This window comes from Callorhinchus milii, unplaced genomic scaffold, assembly GCF_018977255.1.
Source record: "Callorhinchus milii isolate IMCB2004 unplaced genomic scaffold, IMCB_Cmil_1.0 Scaffold6, whole genome shotgun sequence".
Classification (NCBI taxonomy): domain Eukaryota; kingdom Metazoa; phylum Chordata; class Chondrichthyes; order Chimaeriformes; family Callorhinchidae; genus Callorhinchus; species Callorhinchus milii.
The window spans coordinates 23,589,295-23,609,367 of record NW_024704747.1 but is presented as its reverse complement, the minus strand read 5'-3'; the positions used below and the strand labels follow the sequence as shown (position 1 = coordinate 23,609,367).

The window sequence follows — 20,073 nt, the reverse complement described above, 5'->3', positions numbered from 1 at the left end:
ATCATGGCACCACTGTGCAGAGGTAGATTCACCTTTGAATGAAGTAACCTCCAGCTGCAAAACATCTTTAGTTACTGAATTGGCTGACATATTCAACTTGGCATCTATGGTTGAGTATTGTAAGAGGTCATTATCTGAAGAAGGCCTGTGAGTTCTGTTGATGCCCCACTCTCTCTTCTTCATATGACTACGTTTAGAGAGCTTTAACTTTTCTTTTTCAAGCCAAAAAGTTCCAGGAGAGACATTTGCCTTTTTAGCCTCATTGGGTAAAATACTCGGGAAATAGCAGTCTTGAACCGTTTCTGGGGTTGTTAAACCTCCACCACTATACTGCTGATTTGCTGCACTTTCATATTTTATATCTTTCACATTAAGACACTTTAACCCATTTACTCTCAAATCTTCTGGGAAACCTGTTGATTCACAATATCTGTGTTCTCCTCGACTTTGTTTTTTCTGACACTGGGCTTGGTTGCTGGTTATTCTTTTCAGTGTTGAATAGAAACCAATCCCTGGAATAAGGAACTGAGGATGGTTCATCCGACGTCAGGCTTAACGAGCTGGGAATTAATGGAAACCTCTTGACTTTTGCCTCTGTTTAGTCCTGCATTCCATGTTAATGGATGATAGACGACTTCTCCATCGATTGGGCAAGCGTTCCGCTCGTGCAACAGCCAATGGTCAATGCATTCTCTGTGAAACTAGTTAAAACAAGTTCATTCAATTAAAAGTTGAAGTTTACTAATCAGAAAATGCAATGATCTGCAACTTACCAGAATATGGGGAAACAAGACTAATTGGTCATTATCTTAGAAACAAATCACTATTCGAGTGTAACTAAATAAGTAAGATTAAAAAGATCTTCAAAACTGAATGCCAGTACATTGCTGCACCAGTCAGATATCAGTCGCTGCAATGCTAATACAATTATCCTTTTTTAGCTATAAGGAAATGCATTGCATTTTATAGCAATTTACATGTTACAATTTCAAGCACTTCTTAAGCTAATTACAGACAAGTATAGTGACTGTATATGTGGCAGCGATCTGAAGTGTCACATAAACAGCCCTGAGGTGAAAGACCAAATAATCTGGAGCATCATTGTACAGGATACTAGAAAATTCCCTTTTTTGAATGAAATCTTTAATATGTCATACAAAGAAACAGCACCTCCAACAATACTGCAGTGATAGGTCAACCTGAACTATGATCTCTAATCCCAGTGTATTTTGGAAATTCAGAGCAGTGGAGCCAGTGATCTGAGAAAGTTTAAATAGTTTAAAGAGCTGACTATGTGCTGATTGACTGCAGTTGATGCACAGGGTTAGGGGTGCAACATTACTGACAAACTGGATTCATGTGAAATCAACATTAAAGCTCGGTATACTTGAAATGGGCAAACAATCTACTAGTTACCATGTATTATTCAAACTTTTATTCTGTATTAGGTATTATTCATTCTGAAGGGGAGGGAAACGCTCTTACCTTGTGGTTGCAAGGCAGTCGACGAACATGCTGACTGATTCTAAACACCTTTAGACAGATTCTGCACTGTTGACCGGGCAGAAGTAGCTTACTTCCATGTCTCACTACCAGCAATGGCAAAGCTCCCACTATGTTTTGAGGCACACTGGATGACCTATCTCTTGAGACAAATGGATAGGAGGTTAGAGAAGCTTCTACCAGTCAGTCTTACAACCCGACATAGGATTGCTGAACACATTTTCAAGAATGAAGCTTTTAAATTTTTAAATTTATTATACCTTAATCTGTTATTACCTGTACATGCAATAATATCAGATCAATAAGACTTGTATTTGTTTAGGTATGTCCAGTCATCATGATGTAAATGTCAAAAAAGCTGTAATTTCCAGCCATAATAATTCTACTGATAAATCACTTTCTGTACAACATTGTTTGCTCAGGTAAAGATATATTTAGGATGCTTTCTGTTCTAAAAATGCAAGGTAGATAAGCAATATTTCTATGTGTTTTGCCCGCAATGTTTAAAACTAATACTTCATGATCGCTTGTACAAAGGCTTACTTGTCTAGTTGAAGAAGTAATTCATAGTCCTCAGGGGCTATCTCTCTGTTCATCAGATCAGCAATAACTGCTGATGGTAATGGCTGACCAGAAGCGTGCTGCACTGGATGCCAGCGGTGATTTCTCTTCTATAAAGTAAGACAGAATGCACCCATTTCTACTTCTAGAAAAACATCAAACCAGGTTTCAGAGACAACAATCAACTTGTTAATGAATTAGTAAGTATGAAACTAATTATACCAAAAACTTTTAAATACCAATTAAACTTTCTGTAACTGTGGTTTCAAGCATGGTGAGCCATTTCCATACATCTTAGACTTCCAGTTGACTAAAATGAAAATATTAAGATTGCCTGATCATATCCCCAAATGGCACTAGGTGGTTGGATCTCATGAGTTGCACAGCTTGTTAAATACTCCATCATTGCATTTCTTTGTGCTAATGTGAAGTGTTTGAAATCTTGCATAAAAATGCCACCATTACCTCTCGAAACATGAACTGGTGCTGATAATGACTGTGGTTGGGATAACATTTCTGGCAAAGGTGAAAATCAGAACAGCTTGCACACCTATATAATACATTGGAGGGAAAGCAAAAATAATGAAAACATTAAAAATGAATCTTGTAACACATACTAACCATATATCTGTAGCTCTGTTAACTGTATAAAAGTGGCAAATTGCAAGGATTAAAGATCTAAATTTATTTATGTGGAATCCTTTTCCCACCCCTCCTCTGCTAAAGAAAGTGACTCATGGTGGCCATGGCTTCATGTGACCAGCAGCTTGCAGGTGCCTCACCCATGTGTTTTTCACATGAATAGATGTGAGCACTCAATCCTGATTCTGCCCTTCCTCTCTCCCTCCCTCACATGCACTTCAATGGTTAAACTGTTAAGTCTCAACAGCTCCTGTAGTCACCCTGGTTACAGTGCAGTGAATTTTTCACATCTTTCTCTGCATGTGTTGTCAGGGAAACAGGGTTAAGCTGCAGGAAACTGGGAATGTGCAGCTGCAGTTCCTAAAACCTGATGCAGTTTGTTATCTTTCTACATCATTTAAAAAATTATTTAATGGATGCTCGCTGCAGTAAAATTATTCCAATTTTGTACGCACTATTGCACAATTGGTAAACTTAGTTTAATGACGATCTACAACAGCAACTTGCACCTATATAGCGCCCTACATGCAAGGTAGCGTCTCAGAGCGCTTAAGATCTAAACTCCCTTTATGACATGCTAAAGATTAGCAAACCCTGAAGAATTACCCTTCACAATCTTTGAGATCAATGAACTCTTCATAAACACTCAGTGCTGGCTGCAATCGTGGGCCGTAGAATGGAACTCACCTTTTGTTGGCCCAGAAACCACACATAAGCTATACTGCAGAGTTATTCTTCATCAACAAGATGCTATATGTTTTCCCTGTTCAGCACCACTTAACCTTTGCACTTGATCTTTGTTCCCCTGTAGTTGAGCCTTTTGTTTTGTCCACCCCACAATGTTTCTGGGCTCAATACTCAGACTGCCACTTTTCAAATTCACATGATCTATCACCTCCAGGCTCTGAGTATCTTTATGCTATAAGGAGGTTTTTTTTGTGAAGCACACTGCTGAACAAACAGCACAAAAAAATCAGAGACCAACAGCAGATGTGCAAATTATAACCAATCAGCAACTAAAGTCAGATTGTTCCCAACAGCAGTTTTACCCAGAAGCAATTTGTACCAGCACAAAGGCAACAGAAGGTATAAAGCCATTAACTAGATGCTACATAGTTGACAGTTTTTCCATACAACTGGCCAGTTCTATCTCAAATTCAAAGAGATGGATAAATTGGGAGCAAAAGTACTTTCAAAATGAACTACATTCACTTTTTAAGATTTGCTCTATATAATGACATTCAGCATGAAACCAACTCAGATCATTTTTCTCTTGGTGACAGTGAAGACTTGAGGACCATTGGCTATACATAGTTTGAAACTGCAGGTTCATTGGAAAGCTCTCAGTCTTTCTCGCTAGAAAATGAACTTATGATCTGCTTGCATACACAGAAATACTTGAATGATCATTTTTCAAATCACTGAATATAGCTGTCAGAATATCTACAGATGGTCAGCAATCTGGAAACACAGAATCCTGAACAATTTTAAAATCTTCACTGCACCTGGACGCCCTTTTAAACGTGTAAAACAAATTGTGATGTTGCATTTCTTATGCGTTAATATGAAAAGATAGTAAATATATCCAAAAGAAATATTAGGTGGGAGAAGACATGTTTTTAAAAAGCACAATATTTAGTATTTGATGGCTGTTACTAGGAATTAATGCTCCATTTACTTGTAGCACTTGCCCTGGATTGGGCAGACTTTACACGTGTTGCATGGAATACCAAGATGCTTGTCCAGCCTCTCCCTTTCTGCTGCTGTGGTAAGTTTGATGCAATTTCTGAATTCTTCAAGTAGAAGATTTAATGGTGCAAACTCCTCCCTGCAGAGAGGACACTTGATGATGTTTTCATTGTCAATCTTTGCTTGGTGCTCTGCCCAGATCTTCATGCATCTGATATGGATATTATTACCACAGCCAAACCTACAATAAAATAGCAGTCAATGACTATTAATAACTGTACTTATAACTAACACTACACAAAATGTAGGGAATAGTCTGGTGCTATAATGGAAAGTTGATATTCTGAAAGGATGAGATCAAACTGGCTAAAAGGCTTGTTTAATACCAACCTCTCATTTGATTATTGCCTAAACCATGTCTATAAAACAGCCACAATGTATTACAATAAAAAGCTTCACCTACACAGCCATCATAAATATCATATGAATACTGAAAATATAAAGGTCCACTTTCAAGTTAAATATCACCACTGCAATACAAAATGTCAGTTTCCTCATTTAGAAAATGTATCTAATTTACTCCACACATATGGAGAAAATAGGTAGTGTTCAGGTATGCTTTTTGCAACTATATCATGAATTGCAACCAAAGCAAAAGTTCCATAAATATCTTGAAAATGTTTAGGCAAAAACACAAGTTGATTGGTTTTATTGTATTAATGTTTAACTGTATTAATGTTTATAAGTGTTAATAATATTCCCAAACTATAAAAAGCATAAAGCACTAAACTACAAATGTAATAAAGAGGGAACTATGTCTGCAATTTGTCAGTTGTATGATTCTCAAGAACTATTGTTTCATTCTCCTGAGGGTTCCCAATCAGTGTCATCAAAGTGCATCAACAAGCGATGTACACCCCCACGTGCCACCTTGTGGCTGAGAGCATCCACTGCAGGAGCACAATAATAATAATAATAATCCTTGCATTTGATATAAAGTCTTATCACGTCTTCAAGAAGTGTTTCACAGAATATACTGTAAAGTGAATTGACTGTATATTTTGTGGGCGAAACGCGGCACTCAATTGAGTACAGCAGCCGTGGATTGAGTGACCAAATTATTATTATGATTTTTTTGAAGGAATTATTAACCCCGGAAAAGCGATCCGCCAATCAACTGGGTTCCTATTTACTGCTCGGTAAACAGAGGCACGTGGAGGAAGGAAACTTGCCCAACGTTTTGTCCTGTCGGGAATTGAACCCAGGTCTCTTGGTTGCGAGGCAAGTGCTTTAACCACTGAGCTGCAGGACTCCATGTATAATATTTACTGTTTATCCTGCGGAGATTTGAATCATATTCAAGACTTGAAACCCTAACAGTGCAAATGTTTCCACCTGGCTGAAGGCTCTTATTAATACTGTTAATTCGAATATCAAAGACGGTGTTTTAGAAACAGCAGCAAGCTGGGGATGGAAGGTAAATACACAAAGTACTGTATTGTTTAACAACAAAACCAGGAAACTTAGCGAATAAGAAAAACAAATAATCTGACAGGTTTTGGTACGGAAAGGAGAACCAACCAAACATTAAATAAGATAAAAAGATGAGAGTATTACAAGCAATTTTCTGTGGCCTGGTAAACCATACATATTAATTTCAACTCAAGTTGCATTTAAGGTCACTCAGGTGCTAATATTTCCTGGTGCAATTAAAGTGTTAACTTCTGTTTGTTTGTTGCAAGTAAATGAGGTATTTATTTTCCCACCATAATTCAAAGTTTTGGTTTAGATAATCTGTATTGCTTTATTTGCTTTCCACAAAGCTACACTGTTCCTACACATAACCTAATTTACAATCAACCCGAGACTGACCTGCAGTATGTTACAGGCTGTTTCTTTTTCAGTAGTTCCTCTTGGCAAATAGGGCAGACATCCTCTAGCTCCACCACCTTCTGCCTTACAAGTCCAATCACATCTTCAAAAGTTTGCTTCCTCCTGGATCTACTGGCAAGTGGTTGAGGTGAGGTTTCTCGATGCAGATTCTCCAACAGCATATCAATTTCTCGATCCACAAGGCCAATTTGGAAAGAGTCTGAAATGAGTGGTATTCAGGAATTTAGATTCCCACCTAAAATGGATATAGTCAGCCAGCCCTTCTCCTCCCTTGTTTTCCTCTATTCTCTGAAAGCACTGTCTCATGCTGGAGTACGAGTCCACAGGGGTCTTCAGGTAACTGTTCAATGACCATTCTTCACGTGTGAGCCTAAATAGTGAGCGTTGGTAGCTATTTAACTACAGTGGATGACAGTCAAGCCAGACACTTATTGCTTCACACTCACGCTCAGTGCTTTTCAGGAAGTTGGTTAACAACTATTAGAAAAGGAAAACCTGATAGATTTCCTCTAAGATAACCCAGGAACCCTGAAACCAATTGTGGCACCACAACTCCTGCCCCGTTTGAGATTGGCTAACTGGTGAACAGTCACATATTCAAGACTGAGTTGATAGATTTCTAAAGGATAGAGGGATTAAGGGATATGGGGATAAGACGGGTAAATGGAATTAGGTCAGAAGATCAGCCATGATCTTATTAAATGGTGGGGCTGGCTCGAGGGGCCGAATGGCCTACTCCTGGTCCTACGTCTTATGGTCTAAGAATCAAACTGCAGCTTGAGAGAGGAACTTTACAAGAGTCAATCATATCTAAATATATATGACTGACCCATGATGAGCTTTACTCAGGTCACCAACTATTACGAAGAATTATATTTGTATAGTATTATAGATATGGAAAAACAAAGGGACAGGAATATAATTGTATTGTTGATTGGTAACAAAAATGAAAATATTACTGCAATAGATAAAATAATAATAATTTTCCCTTTCAAATTTGAATAAACATTTTCTAGCAGAAATACTATCCAAATCTATCAAATCCCCCATATATTTATTTTTTATGGATGATGGTTTTTTCTGACACAAACAACATTGTTTGTTGTTATATTATATTAATTGATGCTGATTTTGCTAGCCTTGGGCTCCTGGATGGGTAGTCATGTACTTCCAGCAGGATAGATGTGTTAATGATAGCAATATGGTAAATGCCATTTACACACGGTGTACTTCAGTATGTAAGAGCATAAAGTCTTGTAACAAAAGAGAGAGCTTAAACGTATTGAACTATTTTACATTCCTGGTAAGTTTCATTTATTTAAATTTGACAGAAAAGCTTGAACTATACCATTAAGCATAGCTGAACTTAAACCATGCTAAGTGTTAACATCTGCAATTTATAAGCTAAAGAGTTGAATTACTTACTTTCATGATCCCGTGGAAGCTTAAACTTCTTCAACAAAATCCTGTTTACAGATTTAAAAGATATTTTAAATATTTGAAACATACAATGAAAATGAGAATTTGAAAGCAGCCCTAAAGAGTATTTTTGATGACTTAATATTGTTTTGTTAACCTAATCTAAACCATTAATTAGTCTGTGAAGGAAGTATGGGCCATATAGTACTTAATATAGAACAACAGAAAGTATTTCCTATCTTTCTGAGTAAATAAAAACACATCTAATTAAAACACCTTTGAAATTTTGATGTTCTCACCCTGTACTCGGAATTTGGGGTTTCCTCTCATCAGCTAAATAATCAGCTCTGTGGTTCCTTTGAGAATAACAGATTGATATTTTTCTCTTCCTAGATAGATTGGGAGCAGCCTAAATGAGGAAAATGTGGTACTGCTAAAAGCACAAACGTTTTGGGTCAACATTTGTGTTTCTTGGCTCAGACATCTCCCAAATTAGCAGCCAGGAAGGAAGTGGCTGATCAGCCACTTGATGATGGTTCTAATGCTGACATCAACTGAGCAGTTCTATCATGAGAGGAAAAGCCCCAAATGGCAAGTCAGTAAGGTTTGAAAAGTAAAGGTAAAGTGTCAAATACCCTTTAATCAGTGAGGAGACTTTTTACTTGAATCATTTCTATTGAAAATACTCCCTCAACACACCCCAATGTACATATACATTGTACTTCTCTTTTAATTACAACCACAAATAAAAGGGTTTTACACATTTTGTTTATCTAAAAACGGTTTGATAAATATATCAATGCTTTCCTACAGTTGAAAAATGTTTTAGAACTTAAGTGTGCTCATCAGCCAAACTACTAGAATGGTACCCCACTACAATAAAGTCATCAGTCAAACAATATTAATGTTTGATTCAGCAAAAATATTTCCAGAGATATTACAATTGTGAACGGTTAAGATTAAGTCCGTTAACTCCAGTCATTTTCCGTTGACGAATGTAATTGAAATGTTCTACAAATGTGCTGCACAAATGATCCAGCCTTTGGAAATTGCATTCATCTTAGGTGCAAAGATACATCAGGCCCCAGCCTTTTCCAAACTCGATAGGAACGCATTTAACAGCAGTGGGCTGACAATTCATTTGTAAAGACTTCAACCTGTTACCTTAAGAAGTAAGAGGTGTCTGCCTTTGCTGTTTGTCAGTGTGGCTGTGAGTTGCGCTGGTTTTATGTTTGATAGGGATACTGATTCTCATCACTCCTAAACACATATTTGCTTCGTCAAAATGGATATGCATTGAAGATTAAAAAAACAGTAATCTAAGAGTTTGACAAATTCACCAGCAGATATGTTTGCAGAGGTCCTTTTCTTTCAGAAATGTCGAACAGCTACAGCTGTGAGGATTTCCTATGTTTACCTTCCAGAAAACAAAAAACAAATTGAAATTGACGCATTTCTTAACTTCTTTAAATACAACATCCTCTCATGGTACTGTCTGGTCATATATTAAAGTTTTAAGGATAATTTCCCCCCCGAGTATTTTACTGTTTAAAACTGCAAAATTCACAGCATTCTTGGTAAGAAACAACATAGAACTCCAGCAGAGCAGAATGAGGGGACGCTCTTAGGATAAAATTATTCTCATCCAATGTTCAGATGTATGCCATTTCCAGGATAGCGATTAGGAGGTGTCACTAATGATCTTTCCCTCTCTTTAACCCAGGGGTCATGAGGCTCAAAGGAGATGAGGTAAAGCATAGGGCAAACCTGGCACCTTCGCTATATACACTGCTATCGTTCTCCAACAACTCTCCTCATACCTTTATATCCACACGTACTGCTGGACTTCCACAATTCCTTGAACTAAACTAAACTACCCTCCGAACCGAAATGTTGATAATGTGAATTAGGAAAAATTCGACAGCGGAAAAGATCCAAATGTAAAGATAATATCTGATGTTCGTATAATTACTTTAAAATACTTTGCTTCGCCCTCTTCTTTCAGATGAAATCCAACTGGGCCTAATTCTCTCAATATATATATAGTTGCATTGAGCGCTTGATCTTGATGCAAGCTAACCAAGTCATTTGCAGTTTGTCTCCAAGGTGCGGCTCGCAACATCTTGAGGAAGCGTGAAGCAACTGCAGGAGCCTAAAGAGAAAACGAAGCGGTCAAAATACACAATAATTTCTGACAACATATTCCCCTATTGTATTGTCTGTCTGACGGTACAGACCGTCCCGAGGCGTGATACATACTTTCACTTGGGGGGGGGTCTCTCGCACTCTTTCGGGGTCTCTCTCTCTTGTGGGGTCCCTCTCTCACTCGGCGTCTCTCTCTCTCGGGGTCTCTCTCTTGGGGTCTCTCGCTCTCTCTCGGGGTCTCGTTTGCTCTCTCTCTCGGGGTCTCGCTCTCTCTTGGGGTCTCTTTTTCAAGGGTCTCGCTCTCTCTTTCTTGGGGTCTCTCTCTCGGGGTTCTTTCTCTCGGGGTGGGGGTAGGTCTCTCTTTCTCTCGGGGTGGAAGGGCTCTCTCTCTCGGGGGTGGGGGGGCTCTCTCTCTCAGGGGGTGGGGGGGTCTCTCTCTCTCAGGGATGGGGGGTCTCTCTCTCGGGGGTGGGGGAGTCTCTCTCTTGGGGATGGGGGGGCTCTCTCTCTCGGGGTGGGACGGGGGGGTCTCTCTCTCGGGGTGGGATGGGGGAGTCTCTCTCTCTCGGGGTGGGATGGGGGGGGTCTCTCTCTCTCGGGGTAGGATGGGGGGGGGTGTCTCTCTCTCTCGGGGTGGGATGGGGTCTCTCTCTCTCGGGGTGGGATGGGGGGGGTCTCTCTCTCTCTCGGGGTGGGATGGGGGCTGTCTCTCTCTCTCTCGGGGTGGGATGGGGGGGTCTCTCTCTCTCGGGGTGGGATGTGGGGGGGGTTTCTCTCTCTCGGGGTGGGATAGGGGGGTCTCTCTCTCTCGGGGTGGGATGGGGGGGTGTCTCTCTCGGGGTGGGATGGGGGGGTCTCTCTCTCGTGGTGGGATGGGGGGCTCTCTCTCTCTCTGGGTGGGATGGGGGGGCTCTCTCTCTCTCGGGGTGGGATGGGGGTCTCTCTCTCTCGGGGTGGGGTGGGGGGGGTCTCTCTCTCTCGGGGTGGGATGTGGAGGGGTTTCTCTCTCTCTCGGGGTGGGATGGGGGGGGTCTCTCTCTCTCGGGGTGGGATGGAGGGGTGTCTCTCTCTCTTGGGGTGGGATGGGGGGTGTCTCTCTCTCTCGGGGTGGGATGGGGGGGTCTCTCTCTCTCGGGGTGGGATGGGGGGGGTGTCTCTCTCTCTCTCTTGGGTGGGATGGGGGGTGTCTCTCTCTCTCGGGGTGGGATGGGGTCTCTCTCTCTCGGGGTGGGATGGGGGGTCTCTCTCTCTCGTGGTGGGATGGGGGGTGTCTCTCTCTCAGGGTGGGATGGGGGGGTGTCTCGCTCTCTCTCTCGGGTGGGATGGGGGGGGTCTCTCTCTCGGGGTGGGATGGGGGTGGTCTCTCTCTCTCGGGGTGGGATGGGGGGGTCTCTCTCTCTCGGGGTGGGATGGGGGGGTCTCTCTCTCTCGGGGTGGGATGGGGGGGTCTCTCTCTCGGGGTGGGATGGGGGGGTCTCTCTCTCGGGGTGGGATGGGGGTCTCTCTCTCTCGGGGTGGGATGGGGGTCTCTCTCTCTCGGGGTGGGATGGGGGTCTCTCTCTCTCGGGGTGGGATGGGGGTCTCTCTCTCTCGGGGTGGGATGGGGGTCTGTCTCTCTCGGGGTGGGATGGGGGGGTCTCTCTCTCGGGGTGGGATGGGGGTCTCTCTCTCTCGGGGTGGGATGGGGGTCTGTCTCTCTCGGGGTGGGATGGGGGGGTCTCTCTCTCGGGGTGGGATGGGGGGTGTCTCTCTCTCTCTCTCGGGGTGGGATGGGGGGGTTCTCTCTCTCTCGGGTAGGATGGGGGGGTCTCTCTCTCTCGGGGTAGGATGGGGGGGTCTCTCTCTTCGGGGTAGGATGGGGGGTCTCTCTCTCTCGTGGTGGGATGGGGGGTCTCTTTCTCTGTCGGGGTGGGATGGGGGGGTGTCTCTCTCTCGGGTGGGATGGGGGGTCTCTCTCTCTCGGGGTGGGATGGGGGGTCTCTCTCTCTCGGGGTGGGATGGGGGGGTCTCTCTCTCTCGGGGTGGGATGGGGGGGTCTCTCTCTCTCGGGGGGTGGGGGAGTCTCTCTCTTGGGGATGGGGGGGCTCTCTCTCTCGGGGTGGGGTGGGGGGTGTCTCGCTCTCTCTCTCGGGGTGGGATGGGGGGGTCTCTCTCTCTCGGGGTGGGATGGGGGGTGTCTCTCTCTCTCTCGGGGTGGGATGGGGGGGGTCTCTCTCTCGGGGTGGGATGGGGGGGTGTCTCTCTCTCTCTCTCGGGGTGGGATGGGGGGGTCTCTCTCTCTCGGGGTAGGATGGGGGGTCTCTCTCTCTCGGGTAGGATGGGGGGTCTCTCTCTCTCGGGGTGGGATGGGGGGGTCTCTCTCTCTCGGGGTAGGATGGGGGGGTCTCTCTCTCTCGGGGTGGGATGGGGGGGGTCTCTCTCTCTCGGGGTGGGTGGGGGGGGTCTGTCGCTCTCGGGGTGGGGTGGGGGTCTCTCTCTGTCGGGGTGGGATGGGGGGGCTCTCTCTCTCTCGGGGTGCGATGGGGGTGTCTCGCTCTCGGGGTGGGATGGGGGGTCTCTCTCTCTCGGGTAGGATGGGGGGGTCTCTCTCTCTCGGGGTGGGATGGGGGGGTCTCTCTCTCTCGGGGTGGGATGGGGGGAGACACGGAGGCCGCGGTGGGGCTGAAGCTCAGGCTCAGGGCCCGGTTACCATGGAGACCGGACGCCGAGTCCCGGCAGCCAGTGCGGCATTCCCGCCCATTCACTCCATCCAGAGAGGGAGAGAGAGAGAGAGAAGACAGGAAGAGATAAAGAGGTGGAAGGAGAGGAGGAAAAGAACAGAGGGACGTGGAGGGGAGGAGAGAGGAAAAGAAAAGAGAGACGTGGAGGGGAGGAGGAGAAGCGAGAAAGGAGGAAAATGAGATCACGTTCAAAACTTCCAACAAAATTTGACGGCGTAATTGATGGCCACAGTAAATGAGCTCTCACTCACTCACTCACACACTCACACTCACTCACACCCTCATTCACTCACACACTCATTCACTCACACTCACACCCTCACACTCACACCCTCATTCACTCACACTCACACCCTCATTCACTCACACCCTCATTCACTCACACTCACACCCTCACTCACACCCTCATTCACTCACACTCACACCCTCATTCACTCACACACTCATTCACTCACACCCTCACTCACACCACACCCTCACTCACACCCTCATTCACTCACACACTCACACCCTCATTCACTCTCACCCTCACTCACACACACCCGCACTCACACACACTCACCCTCACACACACTCACTCACACTCACCCTCTCACACACACTCACCCTCACACACACACTCACCCTCTCACACACACTCACCCTCACACTCACTCACACTCACCCTCTCACTCACCCTCTCACACACACTCACCCTCACACACACTCACACACACTCACCCTCACACTACCTCACACTCACCCTCTCACACACACTCACCCTCTCACACACACTCACCCTCCACACACACACTCACCCTCTCACACTCACCCTCACACACACACTCACCCTCACACACACACACACACTCACCCTCACACACTCACCCTCACACACACACACTCACTCCCCCACACACACTCAGTCACACACTCACTCATACCCACACACACTCACAGACACTCACCCACTCAAAGTCATACACACTCACTCACGCACACCTTCACTCACACACACACACACGATTGAGTTTTTTTTAAAAGAAATGAATGTGAAGGAAATCAAGTGGTATTAATGTCTCAGAATGAACTTCTGTCCAGAACATTACAGTGAGTTTGTCGCACAGTGTGTTTTTGTTCTCTCTCGGATCAGATGAGAGCTTTCACGGCGTGTCCAGCAGATGGTGGTGTCGTTTAATTAAAATAAGTGGCAATTTTTATGATATGGGAGTGACAAGAGACAGGAATTGAACTGATTTAGGAAACTAAAAAACAGTCACTTCACTAGGATTCTGATCCCCCCCCCCACCACCCCCCAGGCACAGAATGAATGAACATCCATGAGTGAAACGGTGACCTCCAGAAATTGGTCCTTGCCTTCTGTGGATAAAGCTTTCTAAACATCGGGAAGCAAATTTTAGGCAACAAAAGAATCTGTTTTTTATTACAAAATCTCAGAAGTTTTGTTGATTCACGGTAAGCTCGCGTCACATACTTTCTACATACATCTTGGCGTTTACAACTAACATACAGTCAACTCACATTACAGTCGATTCTGTGAAGCGCTTTGAGACGTCTAGAAGATGTGAAAAGCGCGACATCAAATGCAAAGATTATTATTACAGTCAATACCACGCACTGCAGTGTTTGGTTTTGCAGCAAAACAGTTACAGATATGACACAAACAACTTGTGTTTTTTTCTAAATACAAACTGGTCATCTAAAATGAACACCTTGAAGCACGTCACAAGATGAGAGCGTGTAGAAATGAAATCAACATCGTCTAGGCAAACGTGACATCTGCACCAGTAAGGCAGTAAAGATTAGAAGACAATTAATCTGAATTATTTTGGAAGTGGTTAAATAAATGCAAGTTGTTGCTATTGATGTTGATTCCTGCAATAATTTACTGTAACCATTTTTGCTTGGGTGGTGTTCTTTGAGACCTTGTTTTGATATTAACTTCCTATTGATGTCCGGGCGCAAATCAGGATGAAGACGGAAATATCTGAACTTGTGCTGTTTGGATACAATGGCATTATCACACCAGGCACATTCAGTAGTGGTCCCTGCGCCAGGCTTGGTGGCATTTTTAATCTTCCGTTTTGATGACTGCTGTGCATCGGATGGCAAATGAAGGGTGTGCTGTATACTGAGGGTCTAATCTGATGGATATGCAGTTTACGGGAAGCAGAGGCTGAAGATAGATTATATACTTTCTCTGTTTCTCTTTGTTGTAAGTAAGTACATACAGATATGATGTATAGGCCAGTTTTACAAGAATTTGCCTGCCTCGTGAAAACATAATAACACAGAAATATATAGAAAACTGGAGTTGGCAGTAACCTGACATAAGTTCACAAAACCAAAAATACATACATACCTAACAGTATCAGCCCTGTTTTAAATAACAAGACAGGCTCATTAAATATTGTAGGACTGTCTATTCTTTATCAATTCCAAAAGATTATGCAAAATCTACTTGCCATATGCTGGTTATGCATCTAAAATTCTGTTAATTATAAATAAGCGAATCATTTCTCATTCTCAAAGGGATTTATTGTTTGACTGACTGTGAAGATGAATCTGGCTGTTACTTTTATTTAAACATACATTACTGACATCTATTATTCCATAATGGGCCAGTTGAATTGCTAATTAAGCAACCAGCTCAGTAGTACTGTTCTAATAAACTAGAAGATGTTTGCAATTAAACTGCATAGGGAATTCAATGCTTAAACAAAGGTTATCTTTCCTACTAGGAGCATGTCCTTCACTGTGAGTGTTGTTCATTACTGTCCACGTTGAATTTACTCGTATCCAATTCACTTGGGAACTGAATTTTTATCAGTTGATTGGAGCTATCCAGAAGCGCATGTCTTTTGCATATTAGGCATGTTGAGAACCCAGTTTATATACAGAAAATTATATGGGTTATTATCACAAGTGACTTCCAGGACTGTTGGTTTACAAAATAATTTACTAGATTAAATCTTTTTGTAAATCGTATGAAGAAATTAAGTCACGACATTGTACTGATGTATTTTTCTTAGGTTATTACTTCCTTGTTATAAATTGGAAACAAAAAAATGAAGGAAGAAAGAATTAACTTCCTTTTCATGGCGCCTTTGTCAAAACATCCCAACTCTCTTCATCATAATTACTGTCAGTGTTGGCACTGTTGTGACAACCATATTGTGCACAGTAAAGTTGTACATCAGCCATGAGGTGAATGATCAATTTATCTGGAGAAATATTGGCAGCAATAGTGGAATGGGAATGAATCAGATGAACAGAGATCTATGGGAGCTCAGTTTAACATCTTTTAACATCTTGGAGGACAACACCTCCAACAATATAACACTCCCGAGAACTGCGATCGAGCATTAGCCTGGTAAGAAATGCTTCCTTTGTCATGATGTGTATATCATTGGTAGGATCACATTTAAACTCTTGACCTTCCCAAGCTACATCTTCTGAAAACACATCCCTTGTTTTGTCATCTTCATTTCTTTTGTGTCCTCCCATTTTCAATCTTTGTGAGAAAATTACTGCACCAGTTAGTAGTGTTTTTTTATTGCTTATTTTGGAAAGTAATTAAATGTCTATTTTAATGTCAGTGTTTGCTTTCTAAAACTGTATTCAGCGCAAAATGCCTTTCCCTTTTACAGTGGGCAACGTTGAACTTCCTGATATTTATGTATTTATTCAAGGAACATTTTTAAATTCAGTGTTTGAAAAAAACTGGGTTTTACCATGTTTTACCATCACTGGACTGATTTACAATTTGTAACATAACATATAGGAGCAAGAGTAGGCCATTCGGCCCTTCGAGTCTGCCCCGCCATTCAATCATGGCTGATCTTCTAATCAAACTCCAGCTAATAACATAACCCTGCCTTATCCCCATATCCCTTAATCCCTTTTACAATAAGAAATCTATCTATCTTAATGCTTTCATTGGTATTGGTATTCTTAATGCTTTGTGTGGTGACGATCTGAGATGTCAACTCCTACTTAAAACAAATCCTCTCAAGCAGCCTCTCTGAAGTCAGTGTTATATTTATTTAACTATGTGGTATAAAAGGCACCAAATATGCAAAGCAATGAGAGTTTATTCTGTTACAGAGAACCCTGAATTTGCTTTCAGACTCATCAAATACTTACTCGGAACCTTTGCCTTTTTTTAGTTTACATAAAAACCTTTTACTGGCAGATGCCTTTGGCAGATGCCAAATATCTTGCCTTCCTCTTTCAAAAGGGTATTTTAGATGGACAAGAACCTTATATACAATATCAATCTTTGTCTGCCATGTTATCAGGCTAATGTTATGTATGGTGATGTCTCACAACATGACAGTTTGCTTTGGATATGTACACCTGAAACTTTCTGAAATAGATGATAGACAAGCAATGTTATATTAGTCTCAAATATCTCCATCAGCCACTTTGAGTCATGATTTTGGTTCAAAAATAACACCCAGAAAATATACTGTAAAAGCTGCAGGTCAGAAAGAAAACAATTATTCAGAGACCAAACTGAACACTCAGTTTATTTCTCAACCAGTCTGAGAAACAGTGGAGAATTGTGTAATATTGTGGTATCGATAGACTTGATGGTGCACAAGTTTTGACATGGTAGAGTTGACATAAAGGAATTCGGAATTAAAGCATGGGTGACTAATTCTAATGGTGACCTTTAATTGGCATAGCTTTGGAACTGTTGGAATTGCTGAATATAATGCAGTTACAAAAAAAGGTCAGGAAGATCACAGATACCAATGGTGGGAGAATCTGCAAACAATAGCATTCCACAAACTCCAACCTAGTGGTAGTAATCTATTGCTTGTTTATGTCGGTTTCAGCAGTAGCTTAGCTGTGGCCACACTGCCTGTGCTGTGCTGAATCCCTCTTAATAAGCATAACATCATCTTACTTTACAGGCTAAAGCATATTTTACAATCATCTGCTGATAACATTTGATCTTCACTTGAGGCAGCTATTGTACACCAAAGGAAAGCAGAATTGGAAGATTTTTTGCATCACAATCATAAATGTGTATTATATAATATTTTGTATTGTTTATCAAATCATATGCCTGTGATATATTTTTTGGTGTATTTTTTATTTCTTTCCTCCAATTTTCTCCCTTCCCTGACTCAATTTATCCTTACACTGTTTATTGTCCCAAAGCCACTGGTCACCCATCAGAACCTCACCCAACTAGCCATTAGTCATGCATGAATGTTGACAGTAAACGTTGCCAGATTTGCAGGACTCAGTTCTGCATGAAGTGCACTATCAAAACGCAAGTTGTTATTTAATCTCCGGAGTATAATCTTAACCCAATCACGGCCTCATCTGATGTCCACACATTAAGGTCTCTGGTTAGTATTCAGGTGTTGGAACCCTGGTTGATTTTATATCACTCCAACTACCGCCTCAGCTAAAATCAGCTCACTTGACGCAGACTGGGATTTGAACCTGCAAAAAAATCCAAAACTGAGTTTTGGCATTTTTATCCCAATCAGAAGAACTTTAACATTGATCATTCACTTCCTGTCTGTTTATGGGACATTGATGTGCTCACATTGGCTGCCACGGTTGTCTATAAAATACACTGTCACTATACTGTACAGTGTATCCCCCTGACATGAAAAGTACTGTATCAAATGTAAGGCTGTTTTTTTTGTAGAGTACCATAATGTATACAATAAATATGCAGAGCTCCGCATTGCATGAGACCTGAGGGATTTTTGAGATATACAACTTCCTTTGAAGTGCATTGGCACAACTGTCTTCGCGATCCCAGAGAACGATGAAAGCAGGCCGACTAATTTCTGTTCTTATTTTGCTTAGCTTTGACATTCTAGGCGTTATAAATATTCAGTTACCTAGAAATGATTGGATGCAGAGCAATGCATCCATTTTAAGGTATGCTACATGGAATGAAAACAAAATTGCTTTTCACTACATTGTGCAATCAAAGTGTTAACTATTTGTTAACTATCGTTGGAGATGGTTAAGTAATGACAATGAATATAATTTATGAAACATAATTTATTAACCAATTACTTTTCCAAACAAAGCAAATTTAGATGTGCTCTGAATTAGGCAAGTGGCTGGTTATGTAATTTACCAGTCAGATTCTCTTGAGTCTGTTGTCATTGCTTCTGATAAATAAGGGTGCAAAATAAGCTGAATCAATTGGGTAGAGTAATAAACCACCTTTCAGAGTCAGAATACATTTCTTTGTTATGGCCATGTTCGGTAATGATATGCTTTGTATGCAACTCACGGGCTCCCGCAATTTGTAATGTCTGGTACAATTTCTGCCTATAAATTTTTAGCTCACTTACAAAAATGTTCTTGTTCTTTCTTATATATTCTGCCTTCACTGGAAATTCTGGGGTCTTGTGTAGAGAACATTAGCACAGAATATTTATATGCCATAAAACTAAGCAGAGATTAATTTCTCCTTTTGCTAAAGATAGGGTGTAATGGTTCAGATAATTGTCTTACTACCTTTTATTGGTAAGTGGGTGAACTGTATTAAAATAAACATTATCCCTGTCCATTAATTCCATTATTTTGATGATGTACATTAAGATCCCTCTTAGTTTGTTCACAATAATAAAACACCCACTCACTTCATTTCTCTGAGGAAAAGTATACCCAGTGGTAAATTACAGACACCATAGAGATACCAGGATTATTAGAGATGTCAAGAATCTGAAGATGCTAGAGATGTCAGTGTCAGCTTGGCTCAGTGGTAGCACTCGTCTCTGAGTCAGAAGGTTGTGGGTTCAAAACACATGTAGGGTATTGGGATCGCATAGTCTAAGCTGACACTCCGACTGTGCTGTGGATGCACTGCATTGTTGGAGGTGTCATCTTTCGGATGAGAAGTTAAAACGAGGTCCCATTTGCCTGTTTAGGTGGACTTTAAAGATTCCACAATACTATTTGAAAAAATAAAGGAGTTTCTCCTGGTGTCCTGGTCAACAATCCCCCAAATAAAATTGATTGCATGGCTGTTTGTGGGGTATTGGTGTGCACAACGTGGCTGTTTGAGATGTCTCAATAATGTGATAAGGCGCTAAGTAAAATGCAAGGATTATTATCATTACTATTATTATGCCAACTGACAATGTTACCGGAACTAGAAATGCCAGCAGCTTATTGGTATTTTATGCCCATAGGCAGCACACATGCCTATTGACCCGATAGCTCAATTGTCCATCACTCAATACTCTACAATAAGGTAGGATTAGAGACACTGTTCTCAATGTTGTATTGAAAACAGCCACCTGCTTAAACCAAGAGCATACCAATGATTATATCTGAAAGGTGTATTCCACTGTGCAGTTTTAAAGTAATTATTTGATGAGACCAATGAATAGAACTCTATTATAGCTAGAACATTAAACTTATAATGAGTCAAAATAAGAATAGACCATATCTGTCCTTTACACATTCCATTTAATAATAACATTCCTTGCGTTTAATATAGCGCTTTTCA

The 20,073-nt window shown here is 41.8% G+C and overlaps 1 protein-coding gene across 1 annotated transcript; it reads right to left on the bottom strand.

Annotated features, from left to right (window-relative positions):
* Positions 1-397: 397 nt before the first annotated feature.
* zswim2 (zinc finger, SWIM-type containing 2) lies at positions 398-9,987 on the bottom strand. Its single transcript, XM_007890219.2, has 10 exons — positions 9,967-9,987; positions 9,680-9,859; positions 9,048-9,124; positions 7,714-7,754; positions 6,268-6,487; positions 4,385-4,636; positions 2,530-2,614; positions 2,047-2,174; positions 1,486-1,645; positions 398-701 (listed from the first exon to the last, which is right to left on the bottom strand). The coding sequence occupies exons 2-10, from the start codon at positions 9,827-9,829 to the stop codon at positions 537-539; spliced, it is 1,278 nt and encodes a 425-aa protein (XP_007888410.2). The 5' UTR covers positions 9,830-9,859; positions 9,967-9,987; the 3' UTR covers positions 398-536.
* Positions 9,988-20,073: the final 10,086 nt, after the last annotated feature.

Bases quoted from the DNA above. Each gene is read 5' to 3' on its own strand.
- zswim2 (XM_007890219.2), bottom strand. From the start codon at position 9,829: ATGTTGCGAGCCGCACCTTGGAGACAAACTGCAAATGACTTGGTTAGC. The intron at 2,615-4,384 runs GTAAATGGAGCA...TGTATTATATAG, and splicing joins ATCCAGGGCAAGTGCTACAA to GTGTGCAAGCTGTTCTGATT. The intron at 1,646-2,046 runs GTAAGCCTTTGT...ATTTGTCTCAAG, and splicing joins TTACTTCTTCAACTAGACAA to AGATAGGTCATCCAGTGTGC.